At 40.9% G+C, this 27,268-nt stretch overlaps 1 protein-coding gene across 2 annotated transcripts in view; it reads left to right on the top strand.

The window, feature by feature from the left end:
• Positions 1-27,268, top strand: part of fbxo38 (F-box protein 38) — a 60,221-nt gene that overhangs the window by 16,892 nt on the left and 16,061 nt on the right. For both annotated transcript variants that reach the window (XM_069531341.1, XM_069531342.1), the window contains exons 6-14: positions 1,822-2,097; positions 2,273-2,366; positions 4,173-4,303; positions 4,737-4,907; positions 5,022-5,164; positions 11,562-11,751; positions 14,399-14,599; positions 14,709-14,864; positions 15,474-16,145. In XM_069531341.1, coding sequence (XP_069387442.1) covers positions 1,822-2,097; positions 2,273-2,366; positions 4,173-4,303; positions 4,737-4,907; positions 5,022-5,164; positions 11,562-11,751; positions 14,399-14,599; positions 14,709-14,864; positions 15,474-16,145 — 2,034 coding nt within the window. The remainder of the gene's footprint in view (positions 1-1,821; positions 2,098-2,272; positions 2,367-4,172; positions 4,304-4,736; positions 4,908-5,021; positions 5,165-11,561; positions 11,752-14,398; positions 14,600-14,708; positions 14,865-15,473; positions 16,146-27,268) is intronic.

The raw sequence follows: 27,268 nt of genomic DNA, 5'->3' as shown, positions 1-27,268 counted from the left end.
TTGTCTGTGGATTCACCTCCATCTTTGCTAGATAGCAGATCGCCATTTTCTTCGTCAGTCGGCTCCATTTGTTTTTTTGTTGGACTTGTTCATTTACCTTCCCTCTCCAGTTCGTATCGTCTCTTTTTTGTTTCCCCCCACTCATGCCTTGTCTTTCAGAGTTTTCACGTTAAAGTTTTCGAGTTTGAGGGTATTTTAGACAGCGACTGAACAGAGCAATTTACTATGCATCTATCCAGAGCATGGCTTAACCGGAAGTCAGGCAGATTATTTTTGATGAAAAGAAGCTTCTCTGCATTATAAGCTTTGAGCCTGTTTCTGTTTTCATCAACAGTATGTGATACTGAGCTAAACAGCCTTACACTTTTCACACTTCTACATGGTGCTCAGAGGTATCTCCATGACATTTGGGCAACAGTGGGAAACCGCACTTTGTTAACCCTCCAGTACTGCAGTGGTTTGTTTTCCTGAGAAGTTGTGGTCTCTCCAAGGTATGTTTCTAACTGAATAGCAGCACCCATTGGTGCACTGCTCAGTGATGATGATGATGATGATGCTTGCTCATCTATTATCTCTTCAAACGCTCTATCTAGACTGCTGCTGGCCTGGGCCTCACGTCTCTTTCTGGCAGGTGGCTCAACCAGATCCTCCTGCTTGTCTGCCTGTCTTCCAGGCACCTTCTGCAGCTCCAGCATGGCCATCTCTTTGGCCTTTGTAGCAGTGTTGATGTTGGAGGAAAAAAAGATCTTTATTCCTAAAACAGAGAAATATAATATTTTTGTTGGTAACAGTCTGAAATTGTCTGTATGTTGCCTTCTAGTTAAACTATAAGTCAATTTATTATGTCAAAGTTAAATAGATTCTCCAGCGTTTGCAGAGTTGGTTGTTGCTGTTTGCCACTACTAGAGTCTTGCATTAGCAAACTCCTTGAACTAAGACTTGTGTTGGTTCTTGCAATGCTTATCAAATTGCTGGTGTTAAAGGAGATACTTTTCACCCATCCTCTTGAAAATTTAGTAGAGCATAGCTGTCAGTCTGCTCTACCTTTGTCATAATCTCTTATCTTGAAGTATCTCCAAACTGCTGACATTGCACCTACTCTTGCTATCTGCTCAACTGACAAGAGGTTGACGTCAAGTTGCAGTAAAGTGGTATCAGGTGCGGGTGTATCGTAGTAGTTTTATAATTAAGAGTACATGAGCGCAGATTCGGACAGATACCCAATCTAGCGAATGAGAACATAATCACTGGTGGGAAATTGGCGTAACAATGGTCCCGGTTATGTCATACAAATTTGGACCAAACTAGCCACTAGGTGGGTATGTCACATGTTAATTGGTGGTGAAAGACGTTTTACAGTAAAAAAATTTAAAAAAAAGTCAGGAATGCAAATTAGTTTTCTGAGGGAGAGAAGGACTTTCGCCTTTGTAACCCAGAACTTTAACATGCGCAAAAAACTTGTGGCACACTGAAAGAAAAAGTAAAATGTCCTTCCATCCATTATCTATACCACTTATTCTTCTTCAGTAGAGTTGTGGGCTAAAGACGATCTCCAACTGACAATTTTAAAGTCTCAATTTTACCTAACCCCAGTTTGCATGTTTCTGGACTGTTTCTGGAAGCAAGCTGCCGTATGCAGAGAAAACCCACTAGGACATGGGCAGAGAATGCAAAATCCACACAGAAAGGCCTACTGCCAAACCAGGATTCAAACCAACAACCATATTGCTGTGAGGTGACAGGAGGAGAGCATAACATTGGCACTTAAAAAAATACACAGCTGATATCTGATGTTCTTCAAATTGTGCATGTTTGTTGCAGGTGTTAATGTCCCAGAGATTCCCTGTGTTTCCATGCTGCGCCACCTTTACCTGAAGTGGGTCCGTCTCACTAAACCACAACCGTTTAAGGACTTTCTGTGTGTGAGCCTCAGAACCTTTGTCATGCGGAACTGTGCAGGGCCAACCAACTCCCTAAAATACGTTCCCTTGGTTACTGGTTTAGCATCAGCCCGGAACCTGGAGCAGCTAGAGCTGGTGAGAGTTCCCTTTCTGGGAGGGCTGATCCAACATGTCGTTGAGGATAGCTGGAGATCAGGTGAGGATAGCATGTGTTTCTAATCAGCCTGCAGGGTTGGTGTTACCAAAGTAATCTAAATCTCACTGTCAATTGTATTTGAAAATGATGAAATTTGAGTTAATGAATTAAGCACATTTAATTTACTGTAAATAAATGGTTTGTTATCTGTTAAGCTGTGTATTTTTATTCCTAGGAGGATTTCGGAACCTCCACACCATCGTGTTTGGAGCCTGTAAGAATGCTCTGGAGGTGGACTTAGGCTACCTCATTATCACTGCCGCTCGCAGGTGCTCAGCCAGTTTCTTTATCTAACTGAGAAAAAAAACACTTGTTCATATGCAGCTTATGGTTTTAAAGCAACATGCAAATGGTTTTATTCAGGATCTCAAGGGCAGATGTTGGAGATATTGTTTAATTACTGATCAGTCTTTAATAAAGTGAAATGAAGAGTATACAAAGTAAGAGGTTTAAAGACAATGGAGGCAATAGCTCAGTCCATAGCGACTTGGCTTGGGAACCGGAGGGTGGCCGGTTCAAGTCCAGCATGGAAGGAAGTTGGAGAGGTGCCAGTTCACCTCCTGGGCACTGCCGAGGTGCCCTTGAGCAAGGCACAGAAACCCCCAATTGCTCCCCGGGCGCCTTCATGGCTGCCCACTGTTCCGTGTGTGGTCACTGTGTGCATTGTGTTCCATGTGTTCTGTGTGTGCTCCGTTCATACGGATGGGTTAAATACAGAGGTCAAATTTCCCCATGTTTGCATGTTGCATGCTGTGTGTGGGACCATAAAGAAGAATCTTAGTCTTAATCTTAATGTCAGTATATAAGATTAAGACACACATTACACCAGTATTGTGTCTAGGAAAACAATGGTGACCCTTAGGAAACTTTGAAATATGAAAAGCCCTCTCTAAAATCAGTGATTAGTTAGTCTGTTCTGCACTACAGTATAAACATGTATCCCTTTTCTACCAAAGTGAACTGGCTGCCAGTACTGGGCTCGGAGCTGGTTAAACTTTCAAACCCTTTTAGATCCAGTTTGCTTTTCCATGGGCAAGTACTGCCTTAGAGCCATGTCATTACCTCACCATATATGTCACTGTGTACCGCTCAGATTTCCCAGCAACACTTTTTGCCGACAAGCTAGGGACGAATATTCCATCTTCAGTTGTCCTTTAGGCGATTGTTTGCTATTATAATGACGCTCGGATGCTGTCTGCAGGGGTGACTAGAGATGTAATGAGGCAGAGAGTTTAAGCATAATATCAGTCACTTGTAAAAAAGATTTGTCCACTCCCCTGGACATGGCAACATTTAGCCGGTACTTTGAAAAATGTCAAACTGCAGAAACAAAATAATGTCAAAGTAAGGAGGAAGTGTACTACATATATATTCTTTATTTGTAAATGCTTCAAACTAATTTTCTAAATCCATTAGTGAATATCCGGATCTTAAATACAGCAGACTAATTTAACGTGGCAGGTCTGCACCTCCTGTACATTGTGTTAGTACCTGTGAGAAAACTCAAAATACAATACAATTGATGAATGTGACATGTGCTCCTCGCCTTGATTAACTAGACAGATGACTCCTTCCACAGACTGTCATTGAACAATTACTGATTTATTGAGCACCACCACTTTATGTTGACAGAATGAGGATAGGTAAAACTGAATGAAGGAACAATACCTGTCCTATGAAAGGTCTGGCCCACTCATAAATTCTGTTTGTGCTTGTAATAAAACACAAAATACATGAGAATTGGTGAAAGCAACAGGTTCTTACTTATAAACCACTCATATGCACAACTCTGTTGCCACTAACGATTTTTGCATGAGGCCTAATGATTCTTAGTTTCAGGTGATCATACACTAATGACATTTCTGTTATGAATATTTCAATATTTCAGACAGTTTATCCTCCTTAATCTTTTGAGGATATTTTGTGGAGTTTTCAGTAACAAAATAAAGTGAAAATTCATGTAATAGAACACAGCCTTCACTGTTTTTTGTTGTTATCTTTAGCTAACAGTAGAAAGGTTGTCATAATTGTGTAATACAAACACTTATCTAAATTATTTGATTGTCTTTTAACAGGCTTCATGAGTTGCGTATCCAGCCTTCACTGACTAAAGATGGAGTCTTCTCAGCTCTCAAAATGGCTGAACTAGAGTTTCCGCAGTTTGAGACACTTCATCTTGGATACGTGGATGAGTTCCTTCTGCAGTGTTAGTTCCTCCTCTCACATATCATTACAGGACTCTGAGAACATTTGGCAGTTTTCTTTTCCCTGCCACAAATGAAAACATTTCACGCCCAACATAATATTTTGAGTAAAAATGCAAGAATTACCCATTTCAAGATTCAAGATTCAAGATTGTTTTATTTGTCACATTCCACAATCATACACAGTACAATGCTTAGTGAAATTGTTTTTGTTCCTGCTACCAGAATAATACATTTGTAAGTCCCTCCAGGTTCTCCTGCAGTTTGACTATACCCATGTCAATTTTCCTTGAACATTGTGCTTAAATTTGTGACCAAGTTTTCATACCGATAAATGGTAGCAATGGTAAAAAAATCTCGAGTGCAGTAAAGATGCAACATTTTGAATTTAATCTGCAGTTGTTTTAATAAAACTTGTATATGTTTTGATTGCAGGTAAGATGAGTCATTCTGAGCTTTTGAAGTATGGTCTGGCTGATGTCATTGAAAACCCAGGCATCATTACTGATATTGGCATAAAGGTAGTGAACGAGGTGTTCACTAATATTAAATACTTGCTCATCTACAACTGTCCTCACCTGCATAATCCTCACCACTGGATCACAGGTAAAGTACACTCTCATTACCTTAATGTTAATGTACATGAGTATGTTTGTGGGTATCTCAGTTTGTTAATATATAAAAGAGGGTTCTGAATATTTTGCCTGTTTCTGTGCTCAGATCAGTCCAGATGGAGCCGTCTCGTTGATCTCACCCTTGTTCGCTGTCATGCCATCAAATTGGAATCCTTCTCCCAGTTTATAGAGTTACTACCCAGTCTGGAGTTTATCTGTCTAGACCAGATGTTTAGAGAACCACCAAAGGTATAATGTCTGTTCATAGACACACACATATATGTGTGTGTGTCTAAATATATATATATATATATATATATAGACACACACTGCACACACACTTAAATCACACATCAGATCTTGATGAACAAAGTAGTCGAGTTGAAAATCTTAAGTGACACATTGTATAATTTGTAACGGTCAATAGAAATCATAACCATCAACCCATTGAGGGCTGGATTCACACCACACCGAAAATGAAAGTAAAAAAAATGTAATAATAGGCTGATCCAACTTACGGGAATTTCATCTTGGCAGCTCATAATGTGATTCAGGAGTGATTATTACACGATATATTGAAAATGTATCGTCATCACGATATCAACGTATGGCAAAAGACAGCCTGAACTGCATTTACACTCTACATGTCAATATATTTGGCCAATCCGATGGATTTACCTTGATGATAAATATAAGATATTCACATCAGTGTGGGTTTTTTCCGACAATGAATCTTTGTCAGAAGAGGAAAATAAAAAGAGATTGGGGAAAGAAAGCGAACTGCGAGGCGCCTCTCTCAAATCCTGCTCTGACCCCAATATAACTCCGTAGATGGACTTAGTGGAGCTGTGCATGGCTCTCTGGTGCCTGCCCTGGATTTGGGACTGCTGTGGCTGGGCTGTGCATCTTCTCTCAGGATGTGAAGCTGTCTGTGACCCCTGCATCCGTAGCCAAGGACTGTTTATGTTTATTTATTGCAAGTCATATCATCATCGACAAGGTTGCATATCGCATGTTTTCCTAATATCTAGTGTGTATGGTCTGTATATACCCCTGGCTCCTGAAGAGTTGGTGGATGGTGTCCTGGGGGATCTCCTCCCAGACATGAGTCTGGGCATCAGTGAGCTCCTGGAGAGTCTGTGTTGGTACTTGGCGGTACAGTGTCGGATGCACATACGTAATGTCCAGTTGGTGCTCAATTGGATTTAGGTCAGGGGAACGTGAGGGCTTGTCTATGGTTTCAATGCCTTTGTCATCCAGGAACTGCCTATACACTTTGGTCATGTGAGACCGGGCACCAGCAGGAACCCAAGGACCACTGCACCAACGTAAGGTTTGGCAATCATCCCGGTACCTAGCAGCAGTCAGGGAACTGTTTGCATAAGACATGGACCATCACTGACCCACCTTGAAACCGTTCATGTCTGATTATGTCACAAACAGCATATTGTTCACCACGGTGTCTCCAGAATCTTTCAAGCCGGTCACATGCTCAGTGTAAACCTGCTCTCATCTCAGAAGAGAACAGGGTGCTGTGATTTCGCCTCATATTTTCTGGTTTTGTTTGCATTCCACCGCAGGCACACGTGCAGGACGCACAACGCAGGCTCGCCGACCAGATACTGTGTCTGGAGCGGACCAATCGGACTCCTTGGTTATTGTCCTCAGCAATTTTAACAAAGGACATCTAAGCCACAAAATCCCTAAATATTGTACTGTGGAAGACCTTCAAGTGTGTTTGGTCTGCACTGACTGGGATGTTTTCAGGTCTGCTACCAACTGCCTGGATGAAGGAGGCTGTGACATCATCAGTTTCTGTAAGGACTGCTATATACCATCATGTACCAGGGTGAGTTGCCAGCAAAACGCAGACAGTTGAAGTTGGTGAAGGAGAAGGCTTTTAGAAGTGCAGATAGGGACCAGTTTAAAGACTCCAAGTACAAGTTTAGCAGGGCGGTAAGAGATGCTAACTGACATCTCTTTAAACCAATCAGTTGTGTTGTCGTAGCTAAGCTCAGGATGCAGTGACCAGCAAGGCAGTGGGGTGGGGGCAAATTTTCTGCCCGGACAAAACAACAGACAAAGAATTATTGAGTACAACTTTCAGCTTGAAGGCTTCTCTTGTTGTTTCCTGTTACAAATGTGATGGGGGTAGAGTAGTCGTCCTCCAACCCAAGTGTCCTTGGGTAAGATGCTGAACCTCGAATAGAACTATAAGTGCTGCTAATAGATGCACTGTATGAATGTGTGTGTGAATGGGTGAATCGGAAAACTGTACTTTAAAGCGCTTTGGTCATCAAGACTAGAAAAGCAAAACAACTCAGAGAAACCCCCAACACCAGTTCTCCAATGACTCTGTTTCTGTCTCAAAATGGCTCACACAAGGTCTGGCCAAACAGAGTTATACTGTCGTTTTAAAAGACAATCTATCCTACCCTATGACAACCATCCCCCATCCAAGAGCATCACCAACACCAGCTCAGCAGGGGTCTGTGACACACCTACCCACCACAGTGCCCCCTTCTCCCTCTACCAAAGTGCCACCCCTTTCCATCCTGGAGAGGGACATTAACAAGCTCTTCAGGAGGCAGAACCACCCATAAAGCAGCTGGTCCTGAGTGTGTCTCCCCTTCCACCCTGAGCCGATCAGCTGTCTCCAGTGTCCACAGACATTCTTAGCACCTCACTGAAGACTTGTCAGGTGCCAGCCTGCTTCGAATCTCCATCCCCAAAAAAACAAGGACTACAGGACTTAATGACTACAGATCCATTGCCCTGACTTTTGGGGAAATGACGTCTTGTTCTGTCCCATCACAAGGACATCACCAACTCCCTGCTAGACCCTCTACAGTTTGCGTACAGATCTGTAGACAATGCTGTAAACATGGCTTTCCACTTCATTCTCCAGCACCTGGACACCCCAGAACCTACGCATTCATACATCTCCAGGACCCTGAGACAGGTGCAGGTAAGATTGTAGCTGACCCCTCACACCCTGGACATGGATTCTTAAAGCCACTTCCCTCTGGGAGCAGGCTGCGGGCCATCAGGACCAAAACCTCATGCCACAAAAACAGTTTCTTCCCTTTGACCTACCTGGGATGAGGGTAGACAGGGACATTGTACAGAGTGGTAAGAAGGAGGGAGAAGGGATTGCACTGTTTGTGAGTGAAAGAGGGTGTTATCATGGACATATTAATCAAAAGGAGTGTCTCTGTATCTCGGACATTGAACTGCTAGCAGTGGGAATGTGCCAATATTATTTGGAGAAGGAGTTCACATGTGCCATCGCTATCGCTGTTTACATGCTATCCCAACAAGGCCTAGATCTCTACTGAGCTGAAAGTTCTTCTCAACTAGAAGAAGAAAGTCTTTAGGTCTGGGGACAGAGAAGAAATGAGGATCATACAACATGACCTGACCTGAGGGGAAAGCTAAGGAAGTGCAAAGACTCCTACAGGAGGCAGCTGGAGGCCAGGGTCCAACAGAACAATGTGAGGGATTTGTGGACTGGAATGTGGGAAATAACTGTGTTCAGGCGAGAGACAGACAGACAGACAGCCAGGAAGCAGCCTGGAGACGGGCAAATAAGCTAAATTTGTTCTTCCAAAGGTTCAGTGCACAGCCCTCAACTGTCCCCCTACCACACTCCCAGACTTCCACACACCCTCACTGATCACAACGCTTCTGCTGTTCCCCACTCTATCCACCCTTGTGTGCTCCTTGGACTTAACCCCCCCCCCACCTTCAAAGTGCAGCTTTTCCAATGAAGGGATTAACACCTTCCCCCTCCCCCACCTTTCTGTTACATCTGGCCAGGTGAGGTGACAGCTGAAGAGACTTTGTCAACGCAAGGCCCCGGGACCAGACGGTATCAGCCCAAGGGTTCTGAGGTCCTGTGCCAGGCAGCTAGCTGCTATTCTCCAGTATCTTTTCATGATGAGAATATACCAGTGCTGTGGAAAACTTCCATCCTGGTTCCAGTCCACAAGAAGATGACTCCATCTGGCCTCAATGACTTCTGACCTCTTGCCCTCACATCTCATGTGATGAAGGTACTGAAGATACTGGTCCTGGACCACCCCCGACCTCAGGTGAAATAATAGCCGGACCCGCTACAGTTCCTGTACCAGCCTTATTTGGGAGTGGATGATGCAATTATCTCCCTGCTGCAGTGAACCCACTCACATTTGGATCAGACTGGTCACTGTGGGAATCACATTCTTTGATTTTTCCAGTGCATTCAATACCATCCAGCCAGATCTTATGAGGGAGAAGCTGCAAGCGATGGGGGTAGACACATCCACCGTCTCCTGGATTACTGACTGAGTTGCCCATGCTTGCTCGGTGTGGAACAAGTTGGATTTTGTCTTTTTTAAGATCTTGGACTTTTGTGCAGGACCCTGAGACAACTGTTTGTTGTCATACCGTGCTATATAAATAAATGTGATTGATTGACTATCTGACAGGCAGTTTGTCTGGCTGGGCAGTGTTCTGTCTGAAGTGCTGGTGAGTACTTCACAGGGGACTCTACTGTCGCCCTTCCTCTTCACACTTTACACCTCTTTCTTTCAGTACAACTCAAAGTCATGCCACTTATAGAAGTTCTCTGATGACTCTGCAGTGGTTGGTTGCATAAGTGATGGGAGGGAGGTTGGGTACAAAGCACTAGGGGAGCGGTTTTGTGGAGCCCAGTACCTGGACGTCCACATTCACAACAGACTGAAGTTTAAAACTGACGCTGTTTACAAGAAGGGGATAAGCAGACTCTATTTCCTGTGGAAGCTGAGATCTTTCAACGTGCACTGCAAGATGATGTTGGAAGTCTTCTATCAGTCTGTTGTAGCCAGTGCACTGCACTTTGCTGTGGTCTGCTTGAGGAGCAGCATTGGAGCCGGTGACAGGAACATACTTAGCAAACTGATTAAGAAGGCTGGCTTCGTCATTGGCTGCAACTGCGGACTCTTTTGAAGTGGTGGTGTAGAGGAGGGCACTAAACAAACTGTTATCCATCATTTACAATCACGAACATTGAATACCACAAGGAAAGATGACCTGAATGGTTCCGAATTAAAAAGCAGTATGTATTATGGCCCTAAAACCATTCTTTTCTTTATTAATCCAGAGCCGTATTCTGGACTCAACTCAAACTGATAGGGAGCTAGTGTAAAGACCTGCAAATTTGATTGATGTGATCTACTTTCTTTAATCTCAAGTAGAAGCAGTCTGAATCAACTGTCTCATCCATTTTTTAGATAGACCAGTAAGCACAGCCTTAGTGTGAAGTGGATGGAAGTTAAAAGCATGGATGCTTTTCTCCAAATCTTGCTGAGACATAAGACCTTCAGTCTGACTGTGATAGTCTTAATGTGACTGTTAACATTCTGCTACAACAATATTTCTGCCTTGATTTGTGATTCTTAACTTAATAGAACCTGAATCATAATTGATCCTCCTTGTTCCCAGAAACATTTACCTCAGATTTATCTTTGTTGAACTTAACATAATTCAATTAATAATGGCACCCCCACGTGTCTAATGCAACACTGAGATCCAGTCATACGAAGATGAAGATGAATTTAAGTGGATGTCATTAAATACCTTAATGAGAGTGCTCAGTGCTTTAGTGTGGTCACATTTCCCTTTTGAAAACATCAAAACAGGCAACTTTCTCACTAAATTTGCTAAATTTTAGTTCAATCTACATCCTTCTGATTCACATGAAAGGACTTCAACTTTGTATATAAATGAGATTATTTTGAAGCACATGCACGTTGCTTAATGATGAGTTGGCAACAGTACTGCATCTTACTGATTTGCCAGCCTGCTGTGACTGAAACACTCACTTTAATTTAATTAACAACTTAAATGTATTAATTAACAAAGAATGAGCCCAACAGTCTTCTTATGAAACCACATTTAAATTCACTAGATCTGGATTTTTATTTGGATTTGCATGAAATTGCTCACAAATAAATATCACCCCCTTCTTTTTCATCAAGATACTCAAATTATTACATCTGACAAGGTTATGTTTTCAATTGCATTTGTTTGAAATCAATAAAAAAAATTAGAAAAACATAGAAAATCCCCTTTTTTGCAATGTCACGAAACATATTTGTGGAGGATATCAGAGGACATTTAGGCTCAACCCTACAGGAGCAGTATGGAGGCATATGCATTTATTATTTATTTTTTTACGTTCACCACGTTTTATGGTCACCATTTACTTCAATTGTATTGGATTTGGCTGCAACACTGTTTACTGCTGAAACCCAAAAAATGGATTTGTGGACCTCCATCGGCATAGTGATAAGTAGATGAGTGAATTTTCAGTTTTGGGTGAAATACCCTTTTATGATCTGTCACCGATCCTATCTGCACTAAAATTTTACAAGTTCTTCCCTGACCCATACCACTAGTTTCGTGGTGATCCCTCCAGTAGTGTTAACATTACCCTGCTGACTAACACAGATAAGGCCAAACAAACAAACCAAGATGAAAACATAACTGCCTTGGCAGAGGAAACAGCATTAAACGAAACAAATCATATTTCATGTGAACAATTGATGTCTGGCTCAAACCTAATCTGCTTAATATGTTTGTTGCATGTGCTGATACATATTATATATTATTTGTATGTTAGGGCTGTGCAAGGGTGGGCCTGAGTGCAGGAACTGGTATTGGCGTGTCTTCGGCATTGGTCAGCAACCAGAACTCCAACAATGACAATGAGAACAACAACCACCACAATAATGAGGCCAACTTGCCCCCTGCCCCTCCACCTGTCAACAACAACCAAAGGCAGCAGCAGAACCAGCTGCAGCAGCATAATGGCAAGTTCCGACTGCATTGTTAGTCAGTAGATTAACAGCAACCAGAACACAGCAGCTGACTTCCGTCGTAGATGGTGGCTTTCTTACAAAAAACTCACCTGTCTGAAATTATTAGCTAAGATAAAGTAAGAAAATTTTACGTCAATCATGCACACTGACATTGTTAACATTAACATAACATAATCACACACACGTTATTGTTTTTTCACAAAAAATGTGTCAGCAGTTTTTGAGAGCATGTTAATAGGCAGATAAACAAATAGGGCCAGGACATTATCTGCTGTGTTAAAGTAAGAAAATATATATATATATATTTTTTTTTTTATTACAAAAAACTCCAAGGCACTCTCTCTCTCAGACATGGAGTTATGCCCTAAAGGGTGTGGGCACATACAACTCCAGCAGATGGTGATGTTTATCTCAACATGTTAATCACAAAATAATCAAAGCACAATATAAGCAATGACCCGTTACAAAAAATATCAAAGAACAACATAATACATGTAGACATTGACTTTGGTAACAAAACACAAATACAGTTAAATGTTTATAGAAGAAATCTAGATCCTCATTTTAGCCTGGGTATTTTGTAGCCTTTAATTTATGTAGCTTCCCCTTGGTTAAGTTTACTTTTTCAAATTAAAACAGGGACGTGGTCAATGCCAAAGGCTTGCAGTGTGAATGGATGACTGTTAAAGTCCAAATAATGTCTAGGATAGTTGACATTACCTGTGCGAATGGCATATTTGTGTTCTTCTAGTCTGTCCTGGAAACATGTTTTTGTTTTCCCAATGTAATAAAAAAAATTATGGTAAATTCCTTTTGAGTTGTACAGTCCATAATTGTCTTAGTCTGCTTGACATTTGTGCAGTGGTTGCAGTGGTTAAATTTGTAGGACCCCTTAGGTTTTGACCAAACCATGTTGTTCAGTTGAAGATAGCTGTGTACCAGTTTATCCTGTATTGTCAGGCATCTCCTGGAACTGTTCTTTCATCAATTATAAAAACGTTGTTTTATAGTTATTTTGTAATGATTGATGGTGAATTTCTTTTAAGTTGTAAAGTCCATAAATGTCTTCATCTGCATGACATTTGAGCGTTGGTTGCAGTGGCTACATTTGTATCCTGTATCTGTCTTTTCTCACTTTGGGGCAGTTCTTTGTAGTCAAGTTTGTCTGTCTAGATGTTTGAGTACGGTGAGTTTTTTCAAAACACAGTACAGAGGCAGAACACATTAAACAGATAATAAACCAAAATTGGGTGATGAAATGTTACACAAGATCTTCCCCGAACCACAATTGATCAGTCTCAGGAGCCCAACAACACAGGATACAAATACCACTGCAACCACTGCACAAATGTCAAGCAGACTAAGATATTTATGGACTTAACAACTCCGAAGAAATTTACCATCAATCATTAAATTCACTATAAAACAACATTTGTAATCTATAGACTATAATGTCTTAGTTTCCAAGTTTTTTACATCAGGGGAACAAAAAGATCTTTTCCAGGACAGACTAGCAGAACACAAATATGCCATCCGCACAGGTAATGTCAACTATCCCATGGCTATACATATCCATAACAGTCATCCATCTACACTACGAGTCTTTGGCATTGACCACGTCCCCATTTCCATCTGAAAAGGTAACAGACAAAGTAGAGCAGTACGGGTTCACCCAATATGCACACTACGCACGTTGCGTAGGGCCCCGCAAACTAATAGAGGCCCTGTGAAGAAGAAAAAAACCGTGACGACGTGACCGTTCGTCGCGAACGTCAGATTCCCAGTGCATGTGCATCAGCCTAGCAAGATGCAGCGGAGTTATCCCTCGGGGACTGAAAACAAGAGGAAGAAACGGCATGAAAATGAACTGCGGGAACAGCAGTCAGGTAACTCTCCTCACCAGGTGGGAGAGTGGGAGGGACTAGTCCGCGTTTAACCGACATTAACAGGGCGGTGAGCCCTGGGTGAACCCCGCTCTCCGTGTGCGTCTTTCTGGCTTCTATAATTTTAGTTGTAGTATAGTTACAAATGCACTGATACAAAATGGAAAGTAATGGTTAAATATTGACTAAGATTGAATTTTGTTTGCTTGGATAGCCCACAGGCAGATATAGATGCAGATATCTTGGTGAATAAATACAACTCGTGAAATATTATGACAATGGTGCTAAATAAATCCATAAATTCCCAGGCTTAAATGGAGATCTAGATTTGAATGTTTTTCTATAAATATTTGTTTTTTGTAACCAAAGTCATTGTTTATATTGTGCTTTAATTATTTTGTGATTAACATGAGCCAAACATCACCATTTCCTGGAGTTTTTATGTGCCCACACCCTTTAGGCCACATTCCATGTCTGAGTGGCAAAATAGAACTGTTGTTTAAGGTGATCTATTTGACTCCCTGACGAAGGCTACATGCTGAAAAGCCTCTGAGCTTTGTTTTTTTTTTTTAGGTCCACTGACCATGCCATGACAATAAGGGCATTTCAATAGCTACAAAGAGAGAGCCTTGCAGTTTTGTGTAATTTTTATCCACATGTATCCTGATGCAAAGAGCACCTCAAACCAACTCAATTTGAGTCCCACAAGTGCTCCCTCTTAAAGTTTTTTAAAGATCTTCTGTTTGTGTTCACAGCACCAGTTGAAGTTAATGGGATGGAAGATGAGGAAGAAGAAGAAGAGGAGGAGATGATCTTGGAGGAAGACAACATGGAGGCTGAACCACAGAAAGAGGTGAAAGTAGCAGAAGGGGAAGTGAGAGTAGACGATGCTGACGTAGCTCCAGGAAACAGTCGTCCAGCTGGAACACCGCAACCTCTTGATGAAGAGCAAGCAGGTTTGGTGCTACTTTATGTTCAGAATCAGCAGAGGTTAAAATAGTTTTCCTGTTCTACACTTTTATCACCATTTTATAAATAAGAAATGTATGTCCTTTGCACCTCCAGGTCCCAGTGGTTTAGTACAGCAGTGCAGACCAGCTAGTGCTGTTGTTCCCAAGCCCCAGCTGGTCATCTCAGACTCGGACAGTGAGGAAGAGGAAGGTCTTGTTTCAAGGCTGATGCCAGCTTCCTGTTTGCAGCAGCCAGCATCCTTTACAGAAGGTGTCAGCACAATATAGAACAGACCCATTACTCATAACAGTAGGCAGGTGTCCATCCATTTGAAAGACAAAGTGAAAACAAATTTAAAGAAAATCCAAACAATATTAATGAACGTGTTTCCATCTACTAATGCAAAGTTGGTTTATGGGAAAGCTATTTCTCAATTCACTGCCAAGAAACCACTGCAGAAGACAATGATTTGATTAAAAGAGCTGCAGTCAATGAGAAAACATGTGGACATCATGGAAATTTTAGTTAAATGTGTTAATGTGAGGAAGGTTCCATTCTCGTCATTGCTCCACACACAGTTGTCACAGAGCTATCTGACCTAATCCACTTAGTGATTCTCATTGTTTTTTTATCCACACAACAATGCTTACACCTCAGCCAAGTGCAGAGCTTCTCTTGTGACATAGTGAGATTTTATTGTTTGCTCTCAGGTTTCTTTTTTGTGCAAATTGAAACTGCAACAGTTGCACGTAAAAAGAGATCATCATCTGTCATCTAAATTTCAAATGGTTTCTAAAAAATGAATGTGGAGCTATTTCTAGACAAGAAATGAATGAAGAGGTCCCTACCAGTTTGACATTGGTGTGTCTGTGTTTTCAGGTAAAGGAAAGACCCCTCTGCGGCGAAGCAACAATGTGGCTCTATCATTGTCAGTCTCAGTGGACAAGACAAAGGTTCAGGTGTCAGAGAGCAGCTGTGAGAAGAGCTGTCAGGTGACCAGTGAGCAGATCAAGGCAGATATGAAGGCTGCTGCAGATAACAGCAGGAGGACAAGCAGTAAGGGAATCATTACAGAGTCTCGGGAGACCACTCCAAGGGCTGACAGTTGGACAGAACAGAGCTCTGGGAGTACTGGTGAAGCAGCAAGGACTGAGCTGAGGCAAGTGACTGGATCTGTTGTCAGAAATGGAGCTGGAGCAGCCACATCCAGGCAGGTGGATGGATGTGGGAGGGTGGTGGTGGGGATGAGCCATAGAACAATTACAACCACTGGCAACCCCTCTGGAACACTGACTGAGGACACAAGGGAGTCTGGGATGCAGCTGAGCTCTAGTCCTTCCAGTGTGGCCAGTTTAGAGCCTAGAGGTGCTGCTGTACACCATGCTTCTAGGAGACCAGCACTGCTGGTTGGACAGGGAGAAAGACAACATGTCCCTGTTACTGGTTCAGGTTCACAACATGCTCCCGCCAATGACGAGGACTTTGTTCCTAGACGACCTTTGACCCGTTCTTGCACACGTATGTCCTCCGTGTCCCTGGTACCTGAGACAGGTAAGACTGAAGTAACAAACATAGAACACACTTAATGTGTCCACTGACATGAGTTAGAGGAATGTGTTGGGTTTAGGGTTTGCAAGGCTTTAGTGCTTCCATGTCAGTGCACATCAGGTTCAGCCCAGTGTAAACTATGATACTTGTGTACAGCCAGTCATTTTATGGATTTCCATTTTACTCTCTGAAGTAATCTCTTACCCCTTTTGAGACTTAACATACAGCTGTCACATGTTGATTTGTAACCCACTTTTAGATCATTACTGCTCTGATTTAGAACATACTTGAAAACAAAAAAAAGATAAATACACCACAAAAACAGCCATGCTAGAAATGTCAATTTTTTGCCGCTGGTCTAGGGAAGACATGGACATAACATATAGTAGACTCATTAGTCTTTGCAACCCCAAGAAAAAGGCAGTGGCAAAATGGCAAAGTTTGTTTAAAAAAACATTAACTCTTACATTTTTATTACATTTGAGTTGATAAATGCAAAAGAACAATCAAACAGGTCACTAATTTTCCATAACTACCTCATGTAGGTCAATAAAACTAAACAAATAACAACCTAAGCTTCTAAACCATAAACAAGGGTAAATGTGACTCTATCAATCAAAAAGACCTCCTTTCTCTTTTTGAGAATGTTGGAAGAAAGGCAGAGGTTGCTGTCAGCTCCCACACTCACGTACACACCCACTCTGGGGAGAGAGTGAAATCTGACTATTTTAAAGAGCAGTAGTTCACAAAAAGACCTAGGAACACCCCCCCACCCAAAAATCAAACATCCATCTCCTAGACAAAAGACCTGGACAGAGAATCAGCCTTTTCGGAACCCTTCTTATAAGGAATCAGTAAGGCTTTTATTGCTCTTCTGCAGTGACTGACCATCTTTACAGGCTGGATAATGTGATGTTGTTGCGACGGTTCTTATGTCTTGAACCAGCATGTGCATCAATTTGCTGATGCTTATCCTTAAGTTTAGTGCATACCAGCTCACCCCTTTTAAAATGACCGACAAGGCATCTTGCCGCAGACACACACTGCACATCGCACTAATGCCCATATATGCTTTTTTGCCAAAATATTCACAGCTGCTATGACATGAGCACCGTTTTTCTGGTGAGATGTCAAATTTGGCAATAACCTCCTCAAGCCACTACAATATTTGCACCCGTGTGTCTCTCTTCAAGGGTCATTGTTGTCAGGCTGTGGGACTGCATTTCCTAATCCCCCCGTGGAAAGTAACATGTAACCCCTACACCTCTGTAGCGAGTCTAGCGACACATGTCCACTCGTGGGTCTAATGCTATCAGTTGTGGTAATGCACCTCGAGGTTAGTTGCCACACGCCAATAAACCAAACAAATAAGAAGAAGAATGGTGTTAGTTTCCTTAAGGGTATTTTTCAACTTGTCTTTTATTTCTTCAAACTTTTTTCCATGATTTCATTAAATAGGTTCTTGAAAGAAGTGTGTAACTGGGATTGAACGTGACAATCATCCTTTAAAAGACTTCATCCTCCACCATGGAGGGTTGTCCTACACCAGCTGACCCTACTCACTGCAACATATCAACTTTATTGGATTGGTGCATTTTAGGCTCCAATTGCGAGTACTTCCACCACCCAATATTTAGCTTTTTGAGGTGTATGTGTGTTAGAATGAAGGAGCGTGTGAAGACTGGACACATAGCCTGGATGCTTTCTGTTGGGGTGCTGTAGCATCAAGTTTGTGGTAGGCAAGTTTTCAGTGCTTTTCAGTTTGAAATGATCCCAATCTTTCATCTATTTTGTCCCTCTCCCTCCATTTTCTTGTTCTTCCTTCTAAACATGAGCTTTGCACAACAGCTATAGCCATCTGTGCAAAATGCACTGGCCAATGAGCAGTAGCAGAGCCTGTCTACTGAAATTCTCTAGCAGTATATGAATTAACAACGCTTCGAAGCAAAGAATTTGAATCAATGATTTTAATAATCAATTTACTTTGAGGATATGGCTGCACCAATTTTTCTTTAAATTAATTGATTCATCTAACGATTCTTTTTTTTAATTAGTCTAACAATTATTTTATTATTTGATGTAATGAATTTATCAAACTTGTCATTTCTTTTTATTTAATCTTCTCTTAAATACCGACAAATATGACCAAAAACAAAGTATGCACTGCAAGGCATTATACAACAACAAAAAATAGCCCAGTCTGAACTGCACACACACAGGCCCCGACTCACCCGCTCAGAGAGGCACACACAGTGAGATCAGAGGGGCGTTCACGTGAAGCAGCCCTTAAGTGACTTTTTTGTGGAAACAGTGAAAATGCAGAGTTTCTCTCTGGTCACAGCTGTTCAATAATCAACTCTCACTTTAACTAATTCACACTCATCACTAGTTATCAGGACCTGATCAGTACATGTAGTAACTTAGTGTCTGTTTGATTTGCTCCAGAATTTATGAGACTGCAATTAAACATCATGAAAAATGTCAACATTTTGTGCTCAGTACAACAACACAAGACGTGACGTGAAAAGCAGGACTCCGTGTCAAGGTGACGAGAGCGACTCACAGACATGATCCGACACCATCGATTAATAACTAAATACTCTCTCGCAAATTTGTCACCTAAATCCTCCAAATAAAAAATTGAATAAATTAACGTGAACTAGTTCATTTTTATCTGCATGAACTGAACTGAAATAGTTATTTTTAAGTGTGATCTGGCACAACACTGTCCGCCCCCAACCCACCAATACACCAAGCCAAACTTTGCCTTTTGTCAATTAATTTCTATTTATCATATTAAAGTAAAAACATTTTTGCTAAATTAACTCTTCTAAAGGTAAGCCATGCATTTAATTCACTTTATGCCAGCATTGGCTTTCATGATTATTAAGCAAAATGTTTAAATAGTTTTTTGTCTGTATGAATTTATTCAGCAAGTATGTAGTCTATTTCGAATGATGTTCTAATGACGCACACAGTGCAGTGTGTGTGAGGAGAATAAAACCAATGTCTTCTCTTTTTAACTACATTTCACATATAAACAATCTCAACAAATATTAACAACGAAACAGCTAATACAGTCCTTTTCTCTTTGTTGTCCACATTCTTTTGTTCAGTGAGAGAAGTAAAGTCTTCTTTGTGCTGCCAGGATTTACTACCCTAAATGCGAGAAAGGTGAGCAGGTTAAAATAAAAACGCTACATCAGAATCTAATTATAGGTCTGGATCTGTATAGAATGGCATCTAGGTCCGCCTATTGGTGACCTATGCCTTAGATGAGCGTAGACAGTTTTTTTCCGCTTCAGCTTGCTCTTCGGGTGAATCCATGCTTTGATTAGACACAGCACGTTATGCATTTTGACATTTTTGTAATCGTTTACGTTGACATGTAGCCCCAGCCCTACTTGGAGTTTCAGCCCTATTGCATATGCAGTGAGGACAAATGCTCCGCTAAACAGCTGTGACACTGACAACCATGCTCACCGTGACCAAACACAGTCAAAAACACATAACTGGACATAACCAAAGTATCTGCAGCTGACTGAAATGCTATTTTATGCTAACAAAACAAACAATATGTCATGAAAGCTGAGACTCTACAGATGGCAACGGCATATTAATCTAGATTATAACAAATCATACCTGTTTGAGCCAGCAGCTGAATAAGGGTAAAAATAATGTTTACTGCAAACAGAAATGTACATAAATCATGTCTTACCTTTGCTGTTTTCTCAACATCTTCCATACTACCAATACTATGCACTCCTGGTGAGGATCGATTCTGGTGCCGATAATATTGATATAAATGGATTTGTTTCAGTTTCTGTCTTCCGTATCCACGTTTAGAGGAAAAGAGCTGTCTAAACACATAATCTTGTGATGCACGGGTGTATACCTGCTCTCTCCTCCTCTCCACTACTGTGTCTGTGTTTTGGAGGAAATTTGACTTTGCAAGACTTCTAAAATAAAACTGACCATAATGGTCTTACATTCTTGTGAAAGTGAACGTACATTCTTTGGCAAAGAATGTCAGACAGATCCTAAAGCATGCGGACATGTAAAGATGGAACAGCCAAAGAAACATTTCCGGGAGTGCTCTTTTATACAGAAAAAGGTGATGTACTGTATGTGCGTAAGAAGCAGATGTGTGTGTGTATGAAGTAAACCCCCTGAAGATAAGATTGGAGGAGACAGAACAGTGATCTCAGAGACATGCACTTAGTGAATCTAGTAGATAAACATCATGATAAACATGAGACAGGTCACCAACAGACATCTTGTTAGGTCAAACATGGTACGTTCATCTTGTCACACATGCTATGCATAAGCACAGATAATAGTGTGGTTACGTAAGCATGCATAAGCAGAGATAATACAAGGTATAGTATGATTATACAATTTTCCATTACAGTGTGTTCAAACATGAAGCGAATTACCGAAGCAAAAAATTTCAAGTGTGTGCAGCTACCTCTGTGCTACTAGCCGGCAGCTCAGGTAGTGAGGGTAGTTCAGTGCACGCAACAGTGCGCTCTGTCCCCCGCATCCCTCACGACGTCAGAGAGGATGCTGATGGTGACAAAGATTCTGCCTCTGTATAACAATATAAAGTGAACTATAACCACAATAAACTTCATCCACAGTGAGCACTTTTTAATGGCAGAGCCTTTTAAATCATGTAAATGACATGCAGTGCAGTTATTAGTTAGCTATGCAGTTACATAGTAATATTTGTAATATTTGCAAACTGCCCCATGAGAAATAATTTTAATGTATGTGCAAATACTATTGCCCTATTTTTTGTCATGATATCAATGATATTGTGACGTAGTGACATATGCACATTTACGTTCCTTAGTGCCCACAACGTCACAACCCGAACATATCTGAGAGCAGCCGGTCTCCTATGACGATTTCCCTAAAAAGGAGCTGCTTCAATAGTGTGGAAGTGGTTTGACTACAAGACGTCAGACTTCCAACAAAGTGCAATACATTGCAAAATATACAAGAAAACTGTTACTGCTAAAGGTGGAAACACAACAAACGTGTTTCACCACTTGAAGCAGAAACACACGGTCCAGTACAACCAGGCTATGAAGGCAAGCTAGGAGGAGACTAGCAGCTGGTGATGTGCGGCCCAAAAGTAAACAAAGGACTTAACTGAGCATCAGTAGTTGCACTCACTAGTTGCTCTTGAACACAGAACTGTGGTTGAGGCAAATCACGGAACCATGTCAGCCCTGACCGCGCACTACATTGACAAAGACTGGAAGCTGCACAACTCCTGTCTTTGGACAAGAGGTTTAAGGGAGTTTCTTAACTCTTGGAAGAGGACAAACAGGTGTGTGTGACAACAGATAATGGCGTCAATGATTTTAAAGCCATCGCTCCATTGTCTGCACATTGCTATTGGTTAGTTTCATATACCATTAAAAAAAAGTTTATTTTTATGAGAAATGTCTGTCACTTTTCCCAAAAAATCAAGTGAACAAATGCAAAACTCATAATCCTCTCTGTTATAACCCCCACTCCCATGCCTATTCATAATAGTAGGCAATCCCAAAACAGTAGTGTCATGGGTCATGTTGCCATGGGCAAAAATTTCTGTCCTTTTTCATTCTTGGTATGTACATATGAGTGTTATTGATGTGCTTTCATTTGTCTGTTGCACAGATTAGACTATCATAAATAATAGATTGTTGATTCAACCTGTTTTAATCCTGATTATGGTGCAGTCACCACTGTGGGAGGAATCTGTGATAAAAAATATCTTTAAAATGTGTTTGTAAACACCTATAGCTTTATGACAATCTGATCTGCTAAAAAGATCATCTGGTCATCCTATTATGTGTGCGTTAGCGTGGGAGGGAGGGAGGGAGACAAAGAGAGACTAACTATCTTTCTTTATCTTCAAAGAGGAGTGTAAAGGCACTCTGGGATGCTCAACTGAAAACAGGCCTACCTCAGCACAAACAAACTGGTCACAGAAAGACAAAAGATGATCCGGCAGCTGTTACAACAAGAAAAGGCCATCACACAGGTCTTGGCTGCTAACGGGTCAACCAGGTACCTGGTACTAACGTGGCAAGAATCAATCAATCACATTTTATTTGTATAGCCCATATTCACAAATCACAATTTGTCTCATACGGCTTCAACAAGCTGTGACATCCTCTGTCCTTAACCCTTAGCAAGAGTGAAGAAAAACTACCCAAAAAAAACCCTTTTCAACAGGGGAAAAGAACGTAAAAACCTCTGAGAGAGCCACATGTGAGTGATCTCTCTCCCAGGACGGAAGGAAAATGGCCTTAATTTTGTTTGCACTAATAAATGCTGGTGCCTACAAGCTGCAATCACCGATAAAACATTGTTCAGTATTATTTTTCCTATATTGTCATATATATCAGTATCGCAAATTTCCTTGAAATTTCATGTTATTATTTTGAGGCTATATCGCTAATTTCACTGTTCATAATATACAAGTTAAAGAGTTTTGGATGAGCTGCTTTAAAGGTTCAGTGTGTAAGATTTAGTTGAAAGAGATTTTTGAAAGAAATTGAATATAAAATAATCTGAGTGATGTTTTCACTGGTGTGTTTTATCTAAATTGTATAAATAGTTTTTTTAACCATAGAATGGGACCTTTATATTTAAGAACTTAATATTTAGGGGGGGGGGGTCCTCTCTGTGGAGGCCGCCATGTTTTGTACTGTTGTCCAAACTGGCAGCTAAAACCTTTTGAGTTTTTATGACAACTGAAGTTCACCACAGGTTCTTTTTCATGTTGGGAAGGGGAGGTGAGTGTTCAGCTGCAACATGCAACGTCATCTGTAGATGTCACTAAATTCTACACATTGAACCTTTAAAAGAAAAAAAATATAAGATTATACCCACTACACTACTGAGCAGCTATTATTTTTTCATACCCAAAAATTTTAATTCAGTCATTATCTACTCACCACTATGTCGATGGAGGGCTTGGTGAAGTGTTTTAGTCCACAAAACACTTTTGGAGTTTCAGGGGTAAACAGCGTTGCAGCTAAATCCAATACAATTTAGGTAAATGGTGATCACTTTTTCAACGTAACGATGTCATGACGACGATCTTTTCTATAGCCAATCAGTCTGAAATGGTGACATAAAAATAATCATATTAGCAATACAATATTGCAGTGATTTTGAGCCAGTAGAGTTGCCAACCACTGTTGTAGTTTATGTAGAAGAAGACATGTTGAACTCTTTCTGCAGACTGACTTTTAGCATGCTGCCCTATCCCCACTGCCTGCTACATAATGCTGGTACACCGCACAATGTAGACTGACGAAAAACAAATTATTCTTTTATGCTTTACTGATGTACATTGTATAATTTGTTGAGAACAAAATTATGTAGCAATGGTCAATGAAAACCAAAATCAACCCATTGAGGGATGGATTCAAAACCACACCAAAAATCAAAGTAAAAATAATTAAATCACAGGATGACTCAACTTGCATGAATTTCGTCGCAACTCATGATGTGACTCAGGAGTGTGTATGGCCTCCACATGCCTGTATGCACTCCCGAAAACATCTGGGCATGCTTTTGATGAATCTGCAGATAATGTCTTGGGGGTTCTCCAGACCTAGGTCAGGGCATCACTGAGCTCCTAGATAGTCTCTGGTAGTACTGGGCAGCCTCGGATACACCAATACATAACGTCCCACAGGTGCTCAATTGGATTAAGGTCAAGGGATTGTAAGGGGCCAGTCAATTGCAACAATGTCTTTGTCATCCAGAAACTGCCTACACACTCTGGACACCAAAGGCAGGGTTATAAAATACATCCAGTGAATGAACCAGGCAATGATTAATGCCTCTGACCCTCCTTCCATTCGGGTAACTTCACTTATTTGGTGATATATATAATGTAAAGAACTGCCTTGTGTTTTAAAATGATGCAGTTGGCATGTATCTTTTTCACAAGGTGCACACATAGAGGCTGATTTTAATTGTCACCATGTAAGCTATTTTCAGATCTTTCAGATAAAAAAAATCTTTTTTTTTGATATTTAGCTCAAACTCTGCCTCATGAAATCTCTATTCAACCTGCACACATGAGAGGAGTGCGCTTACAACAAGCACCAGATGCGCATTTGTACGGTGACAGAGTACAGTTTTTGTTGAGAGAAGAAAATGAGGACATTCTTGAAATGAGTAAAAGTGCTCACAACCTCAAAACAAACCGAGAAAAAAAATATAAATAAAGTCAAAATCAAAAAACTTCACTGATATCAGACTCCAAATTTCTATTGTTGACGCGCTTGCCCCATGTACACAGGCTGTCAAAAGCTCCAAGTACACAATATCTAAATACGTTAGATCCCACACTCGGAGAGGGTTGGCTTCCATCATACTGCAATAAATTTTTTCGCTGCAGTGAGCCCAGCTAAAAGCAATCGCTTTTTGACCAATGTTAGCCCAACTCAGACAAGTAATTTAGTGTAAGTATAATAGGCGAATGAGGGACACCACACTCAAACGTATCAGAGAGGTTAGAAGCCACCATTTGCCAGAATCTGGCTACCGGAGGACATTCCCAAAAAAATATGGAAATAAGTACCAGCAGCCTAGAGCATAGAGTACAAAAGGGTCAGGAATCATTTCATTTTCATTAAAGTCACGTATGCTCTGCATTTTCTGGAAGCTGGTGAAAGGAGAACTCATGCAGCAGCTGATGTCTTATGCAGAACATTTTAATGTAGACTTGATGCATCAAGGAGACCAGAATGTGGAACAATATATCTGCTGCCCTCCATACTGACAGCAATTGCAAGATAATCAGGCCGTTCTTCTGAAAACACTGAGTGATGGGCAGATTGAGCGATCTTCCCCATCTGCATGCCTTGGGCAAGATGCTGAACCCAGAATTGCTGTTTGAACAAAAATTGCTGCTAATAGATGAATGTGTGTGTGAATGGCAAAATGTATGGTAAATCAATCAATAAATTTGGCTGTCAGAAAAATATTGAATATTAAAAAATTCACACATGCAACATTAATAAAGACAGCATGTGTGTTAAAGAAAACATTTATTATGAAATGAATAAAGTGGTATAACAATATTATAAACACATAAACTAATAAAAGGCATTCTAACTATATACAGAGGTGTGTGTGTGTGTGTGTGTGTGTGTGTGTGTGTGTGTGCTCGCTCGCTGAATGAGTGCTTTCAAAATGGCGGCTGGCCACGATGAAACAAATGAGCACATGTGGTTGTTGTCATACGTATGTGTTAACTTTGGGGAGATGCGTATGTGAGGTGTTGGTGCCAGGTTAGAGAAAGTAGTTAGTTTCATGCAAAGAAAGAGTCTGATTCTATGAACAGCCGATTTAACATATTACCAAATATCACAGCAACACAAATCAAACTTATAAACATCACACGAAATGAAGTAAACAGTCCTTTGCTTAGCCTTGTGTAATTATTAATCCCAGTTGTGTTACCTGCCCATGAAAATGGGGAAAGGTCCTTGGTGATTTGCTGTTTGAAGTCCAGTGAAGTGGTCCTGCTGGTTTGTGGCTCCTGTTGTTGTGCATCTGCTGGTCAGACCTTGTGTCGTGGCCAATTGATCATGCTGAAGTCCTTAGGCAGGCTCTCGAGTTGCTGTCTTTTGGAAGGTATTAGCAGTCTGCTTCAAACAGGCTTGCTTGGAGGTTGGAGAGCTTGGGTAGGGAGGAAGTCTCCCTGGCTGGGTGAGCATGAGAGATATCCACCTCTCCTCCAGGAAAATGAGTAGAAAGAGAAAGAAAAGAGAGGGAATTGGTCTTTTATTGGCCCTGTGAACTCATGGGTCATGATGTACACAGTGACCAATAGTGATGGAAAGTTGTGTCCAGGGGCAGGTTTAAGGTGGGAGATGGGAGACTGAGTTTTGGAAGCTCTCCCCTGTCTCCAGAACAAAGAAGACGTGGTCAGGCTTTGGCAGCACATGTAGACCCATCCTTTGTTATCAAATGGTTTGTCCCAACATCACTGTGCACTAATTTTGTCATGTGACCCTAGGGACCAAGCCAGCCACACTCTGCATTTAGAAGTTAAAGGGCTCTGTAACTGACACACTCTATTGGGTCTTTACTTAAAAGCAGTGTTAATGTCTCGTGATCATCCAACAATGGACTGATCAAGAGCCAAAAGGCAAGGTACAACTCTGGCGGGATTCCGTCTAGACCTGGTGATCTACCCTTGCACATGTCCCCTACTACTTCCTTAATTTCTTGCAGTGTAACAGATGCATTCAGGTTTTCATTATCATAAAGACCCTCCATACGAATATTATTCAAAAAGCTTTCACATGCAGTTCTAGTGTCTTATTTCGGACAGATGCTTACATTGTAGTGTTGCTTCTGTCGAAGCACTTCACTACCTCCCATAATCTTCTCTTCTTCTAGAATAGTTGTCCTTTTATGTGAAATATTACGATGCCTGGCATTGACAGAAATAAAGTTCAGATCAGTCATGTTTTATATAATGATGTAATATGGATTGTAGTCATGTGTACAGACAGGATACATTGGCCTGGAACCCTAAAATAGCACTCCCCAAAACAAAGAACCATAAAGAAACCCAAAGTAAAGAGAAACCTTACTGTCCAACATTTCTGATAGGTCCACAAAAAACAAAAAACTCAAATCAAAGAGCTATAATGCTGCCTTAAAGAGGCGGCACCGCCACCACCAACAACCAATTTGGTGATATCACACGTAATTTCTGTTAACATGTTAGACATCAAAACAGCACTATAAGTCACCATACCGCACACAACAGGTCAAATTATGATGAGAAAATGTGATGTTTGCGGAAAAGTGAGGAGAGACAAATACAGTAAATGAAAAGGGAGATAGTACGCCCTTACAGAAATACTAATTAGACATTTGTGTGAATATGTTTAAAACAGTCACACTCTAATGATGGTATGTTTGACACCTTTAGTAAATAAACATTCACATTATTGTTATTTACTCTATGGTTTAAAAAAAATTGACAAATATAAATTAACAAACGTATATGAAGAGAGTTAAGATATGGCAGTATAAGTCAGAGACCAGAGAGCATATCTAAATCAAATAACATTGAAGAGTCCCCCTCT

This window comes from Paralichthys olivaceus, chromosome 9, assembly GCF_024713975.1.
Source record: "Paralichthys olivaceus isolate ysfri-2021 chromosome 9, ASM2471397v2, whole genome shotgun sequence".
Taxonomy (NCBI): Eukaryota; Metazoa; Chordata; class Actinopteri; order Pleuronectiformes; family Paralichthyidae; genus Paralichthys; species Paralichthys olivaceus.
This window is presented reverse-complemented; position numbering and strand designations above follow the sequence as displayed.